We start from the raw sequence: 6,306 nt of genomic DNA, 5'->3' as shown, positions 1-6,306 counted from the left end.
CTTTATATCAGAACGGTTGTTCACCCTAATTAAGTTACCCTATGAATCCATTCAAGCTCAAGTTTCATGAGTAATTCAAACTGTTGCTGCCCAACCTCGTAAGTGCTGTAAATTCCATATAGGCTACCCCATTAAGCCACAAATCCAAATCGAAGCCTCCGCATATGTGTTACCACATTTAACCAAAAACCTCCCATCCTTTACGAAGGATCCGAAGGTCCCACCATCCAATTAGCAGATCCGAATTTCTCCCAGAGTTCGCAAATTGACGTTCCTCCATCGATTATTTTCGGCGGCTTCCTTTCAAATGTTTGCGGAACACTCCTTGGCCAAGAGACCATAATCGGGTGGATTCTTTGCTAACTAACTGAATATCTTCTTCCTCAGCACGGCTGTCTGTCACCGAATATCAACTAGACGGCATCCTTACCAAGTTCTGGGAGGTGGAGGATGTTCCAATGAAGTCGGGTAAGGAATCCAGCTCGGTGTGTGAAGATAACTTCCAGGCTAAAGAAGGGAGGTATGTTGTTTCTTTGCCCTTTAAAGAACCTAACAGAATAAATCTGAGACATTCAAGGTCCATCGCACTGGCGCAATTCCCTAGGAATGAAGTACGGTTGAGTAAAAGCCCCCCTTGAAAGAGGGCATTATGACTCAGTTATTCAGGAGTATTTAGATTTAGGTCATATGCACCTATCTCTCCAAATGACGAATCCGGCAATTTTTACTTTACACGCCACGCTGTTTTCAAACCAGACAGTACCACCACAAAGGTTCGCGTCAACTTAAAGATATCCTTCATACAGGTCCGGTACTGTAATCTGATTTGACCACCCAGATCCTCAAATGGCGTTTCTTTAAATATGTCTTTAATGCTGACATCTCCAAGATGTATCGGCAGATTCTCGTCCATTCCGGTCATACACGTTTCCAAAGAATCCTGTTCCGCGCTAAATAGCGAAAACTGTGGGATTATGAGCTCGACATTGTCACTTTCGGAGTTAATTGTGCCCCCTTTCTGACCATACGCGTGCTTCAACAACTGGCCCATGCTAAGCTATGATGAAAAACATCCAATCATTATTCCGGCAAGGTGCATTTTTGCGAAACTTTTGGTCCTCTTTACCCATCGCATATCTTTGCACGGGGGTAACCAATTGATGATCCGACTGATTCGCTCCAAGTATTGGATCCCTTAGCCGAGGAATCTTGTATAAGACACCATTCATTCTTGCCGAGTGTGTACCATTTACAAACGGAGGCAGCAAACACACCTAATGGGAGACTTGCCATGTGCAAGATCTCCATTTCAAGGCCATTTACCCACACGGGAACTGATTTTGCGGGACCATTTGATATAAAAAAACAAGGAAGAACGCTATAGTCGAGTACCTCGACTATCAGATACCCGTTACTCAACTAAGGGGACCAAAGGGAAATGGAGATATGCAAGCAGCAAAGCGAGATTAAAATACGCCACCTACTGGCGGTAGACAGATTTAAGCGTTATGGGCTTTGGAGTGGGCGTGTCAAATTTATTTTTGGATCAATCGATAGGTATTGCTAAGACCAATAAATTTCAGTTAAAACTTTTTATCTAGAATAAAAATTGTGGTCGTCACAGGTTTGGGCGGCTTGTGGGCGTTAAAGTGGGCGCGGCAAACTTTGTTTGGGTCAATCGATAGGTATTGATGAGAATTATACATTTCAGTTAAAATTTGTGTTCTAGCATCAAAACTGTAGGAGCCACAGTTTTTGGCGGTTTGTGGGCGTTAGTGTGGGGGTGACACTCTGCTAAAGCAAACTTGCGCTGCGTTAGAAGCACGCCAAATCCCAATAGCCTAGCTCTTATAGTTTCCGAGATCTCAGAGTTCATCCGGACAGACAGACGGACAGACGGACATGGCTAGATCGACTCGGCTAGTGATCAAGAATATATATACTTTATGGGGTCGGAAACCTTTCCTTCTGCCTGTTACAAACTTTCCGACGAATCTAGTATACCCTTTTACTCTACGAGTAACGGGTAGAACTATGTCGGTCGGGGGTGTAAGATAACAAAGGGGTATGCGTTTTTGTGTGTTTTACTACCCGAGCTATCCATCTGGAGGCTAAAACAGACTTGACCACTAGCTTTCTCGCGTTTCTCCGCACTACGTGGCTGTCCGCACCACGTACATTTTGACAACGGGAAAACGTTTGTTGGAGCCTCCACGTCCGTATCCAAGGACTTCATTGAAGGTACAAGGTCTTTGATCCTGTCCAAGTACAGTTTCCAAATTTTGGCCTGGCGCGCCTCATATGGGAGGCCGGTGTCAAAAGCTTTAAGTTCATGTCATCCTGTGTCGGCAGTCCTCCGATCATACGCATCATCCATAATACCTAACCTTTGTTTATTCGCTCCCACAGACTGTTGACGATAGCGCCAACCACAACCCAGCACGCTCAGCTACGCATTACCAACGGGTACAGGTGTCGCGTTTGCCGAGGGGTGCACGCTCTAAGGAAATACCAACGGTTACTCCGGCTCCCGGCTCTGAAGCAGCTCCGCGCTGTCCTAATAAATCAATATTGTGCGAACTCCCTTGCTCACGAGCATTCAGGCCAATCCTGCCGCAGTAATGCCAAGCGACACGTCTATAGCGGAAATCACCACACTTTCTTGCACTTCCAAGAGCCCACATCGTCTCGAGCGTTGTCGCCGACGTCACTTCGCTCATCATCACCGAAGGAGATATCCCCGACCCCAAGCCCTGCTGCGGGCCCATTGTGCGCCGCTATCCTGCAGCGCACGAGTGCGAGCATCTGGCCAACTGCGTCCATTTTGGTGGGGTCTGCTAAGAAGCGGTTTGACCTCCGAGCTTTGGTGAGTCCTTGCTGCCCCGTGAGTCGCATTTACGCATCCTTGGCAAAGGCCCTCAACCTTTACGTCACCCGCGTGGGCGAGGAGGACATCTGCTCAAAGTCGTCGAATATGACCCGGCAACTGCTAATTCTGGTTGATGACCAGATCCAGACCCGACTGCTTTTTCGACATCACTTTGGCTGATGATAGGTGGTTTCACCCTTCCTTAGTGTTGGCTGTTTTGGAAGCTGACATATACGCGGAATTAATTCTGCCGGGTATCCGCCCGAGTCAAAACGGATTGCCCATGCAAAGCTCAGCTCCTTTTGGGCACTTGCTCCCTCTCCTGATACGCCATTCTCCCTATTGCGAGTGGGGGAGAATGTTCATGTCAAACAAGGCAGAGTGCAACATCGCTGTGTTGGAATCATGTCTTTTGCCATCTGGCATCGCTGAAAACTCCTCAGAATAAATTTGCATGTGTAAGCCTTCCCTGGTCACACTCCCTTAGGAACCACGCTAAAAGCGCACCAAGAAAAGAGATCTCAATTTCAACAACCACTCAGTTTTAACAAAGTACAAAATATACATTATAACTTATGCATCCCAGTTCTGTGTTTCACTTAAGTGCTGGACTTACCTTGGTTTGAAGACAAGCCATTATTGGTGATCCCGACGATTCGAACATCTACAATTAAAGCGAACGCACCTCGACTTACTCAAAACCTCAACATAACCGCAAACAATGCCGGATAACGAAGACTTCGTCGGCGCGCAGGAACCACTGCAAATTCCTGAGGCTAGTGCTGTTAACTCGGTATTTGCCAAGATGCCCTTCCCTCAAATACATTCCATCACCAACATTGAAATGTTTTTCACCAAACTGGAAAGCTGGTTTTTGCTGCAATGTCTCGGTGCACGAAAAGAACAGGAGAAATACGCAACAGTAATAGCGATTGCTGATCCCAAATACCTGGATCAAGAGCACGACCTTGTCAATAACCCACCACTAACAAACAAGCAAGCAACTTTGTCTAAATTTGCCGAATCATAGATGGTGCGCTTCGACACACTTGCGACAGGAATTCAACTAGGCGACGGTCGTCCAAGTCATCTACTCAGCCAACTACAGCAAACAAACGCCACCAATGACGAATCGGTTGAACGTCGCTACTGGATCAAGCGCTTACCAACTCCCGCGCGTGCTGTAATCGTAGGTCTGCTAGAAAGCTCTCCCAACACCACCCTCGCCCAGCTTGCAACTTCTGCTTATGCTGTAATTGATTCCCTTAACTACGAAACTTCGGATTACATGTGTGCAGTATCACAGCAAAGCACCCACCAGGCTTCACAGAAGGATCCCATCACACAGCTGGGTAAACGCCTGGATGACAATGACAAGATCCTACAGCAGATCAACAACAAGCTAAGTCACCTCCTTGGCACCACCAATCATCAACGTGGTCGGAGCTACAATCGATCGCCCAGCAATAATAGCCTACGGAGCAACACACCATCCAGGGACAATTCTAACCCTCAATTTTGCTGGTACCACAACAAGTATGCGGACAGTGCCCAACGTTGCATCCAACCGTGGTCTTTCCAACAACAGTTCAAAAAGCTAACTGTTAAGTGTTAAAAATCAACAGGGCAGATCCGACGGCCGTAACGCAAATGTCTCACAACGCTATCTATCGCTCAAAGTAAACGAATGCAAATTGTCATCCTCCAACCGTCTCTTCGTTCCGGACTCCAAATCGGGTTAAAGTTTTTCATCGACATTGGAGCTAACGCATCTGTTATACCTCCAAAAACAATCAATCGACATATCAAAGCTTTAAGTAACCGTACACTATTCGCAGACAATGGAACAGGAATCATATGGTACAGCCCGCCTTACGCTGGATCTCGGTTTGCGCAGGCCTTTCACATGGATTTTACCACAGTTGTAAGGAACCGCAGGGCTCCTCACAAATAGAAGTATTAGTAGATAAGTTTAGTATTAATCGTATTAGTAGATAGGCTTAGTACTAATCGTAGGTTATGATTAGACACGAACACCCACACACGACAGTCAAGCGGAACACCCACCGCTAGCGAGCCAAAGCTCACCTCACACACACACACAAAGCGCGATAACTCACCACCAAAAACTGGCACGCGCCAACTCCAGCCATAGGAGTGAGGGAGAGGACAACAGGATCGTGACGTACACGGGAATTCGCACGCCAGCGAAATCAACCCCCGAAAACTGGCACTCGCCAGGGGCCCGCTCAAGTGCGAGCGAGAGGAAGATAAGATCATGGAAGTTTCGAGAAAACCGGCGCCAAGACAAGAAGCTGGACACAAGCTGGGAGTCAGTGATTTGCGAGTGGGCGATTGATACGGACAAACAAAAGTGAACAGAGACAGCAGTCGTTTTGACGCTGGCCCTGGCGAGTGGCGACAAATTACCTATCGAGGAGCAACGAGGAGTACAGCAACAACAAGAACAGGACAAACAAGCGGTCTTTTGACGCTGGCCCGGCAGGAGCAGCAGCAGCAGGACGAGGACAAGGACGGTGTTGATCTCCCGGCCCAGGACCAGCGGCGAGGAGATCTGCGCCGCAAGACAAGGAAACACACTCACCCGACGCCAAGTGTGTGTGCAGGAACGAGATGGGTGAGTGAGATGCAAGACCCGCACCGAGTGGCCACGAAAACTTCCAAGCCGGCCATCAACCACGTGTTTTGAAGGTTTTCCGATGTCGATGCGGTGTTACAAGGTTAGGGTAGGTTACAGACGCCCCTAGAATTATGTGTTCAAGTGCTAGATCTAGAAATTAAGCTACGAGAAAATATGTAAGAAACTTGCAAAAGGCAATATTACAGCAGAGATACTAAAACGAGGAATATGAAGAAAACTCTTGAATAAAACCTGAATTGTTGACTTAAAATTTATAATAAAATGTTTCATGTCTATTTTTACCCGGGGTCGGACAAGCCGACCGGAAAAAAACCCTCATATTAGGCTGACCACCGAATAAGTCTCGTGTCCGACGCTCCTGCCCCACCAGTGACTGCTGGCGGTACAGTGGGGACTCCGTCAAGCTTGGCCAAAAGAGCACGTGTGGCCCCCTCGGCGAATGCTAAGGGAGATCAGGCGTGCCGGCTAGATCGCAACCAAGGCCACAGCACAAAATGTCGGGCTAGTGCGACATAAAGGAGCCCCTGCAAGAGATATTTTGCCCCTTTCCGGTCACTTGTGGCTTTTGCCACGAGTCAGATCCAATAGGCGTGAAGAGTGACCCGTGGGGCCTTTGTTTACCTTATTGTATCCAAATAAACATTTTTCTTAGTCTTATTGTTCGATTAAATGGGCGGATAACTTCCACCTAGCGTCCGCCTACCAGTTGTCTCCAATCCATGTCCCATCCTTTATAAATTTTTCTGTAAATTGGATTCTGGCCAGACTGACCTTC

General features: G+C 47.4%; 1 protein-coding gene across 1 annotated transcript; it reads left to right on the top strand.

Moving 5' to 3' along the window:
* The first annotated feature begins 3,590 nt into the window (after positions 1 to 3,590).
* Positions 3,591 to 4,484, top strand: LOC139354660 (uncharacterized). The gene is made up of 2 exons (XM_070998905.1): positions 3,591 to 3,839; positions 3,900 to 4,484. The coding sequence occupies exons 1-2, from the start codon at positions 3,591 to 3,593 to the stop codon at positions 4,482 to 4,484; spliced, it is 834 nt and encodes a 277-aa protein (XP_070855006.1).
* The last annotated feature ends 1,822 nt before the right edge of the window (positions 4,485 to 6,306 follow it).

Source organism: Drosophila suzukii, unplaced genomic scaffold (assembly GCF_043229965.1).
Source record: "Drosophila suzukii unplaced genomic scaffold, CBGP_Dsuzu_IsoJpt1.0 scf_12, whole genome shotgun sequence".
Lineage (NCBI taxonomy): Eukaryota > Metazoa > Arthropoda > Insecta > Diptera > Drosophilidae > Drosophila > Drosophila suzukii.
The sequence above is the reverse complement of the archived record's forward strand: the minus strand, read 5'-3'. Positions and strand labels throughout refer to the sequence as shown.

Excerpts from the sequence above, each read along its gene's own strand:
- LOC139354660 (XM_070998905.1), top strand. The coding sequence starts at position 3,591 with ATGCCGGATAACGAAGACTTCGTCGGCGCGCAGGAACCACTGCAAATT. Across the intron at positions 3,840-3,899 it reads TGGATCAAGAGCACGACCTT|ATGGTGCGCTTCGACACACT; the intron begins GTCAATAACCCA and ends GCCGAATCATAG.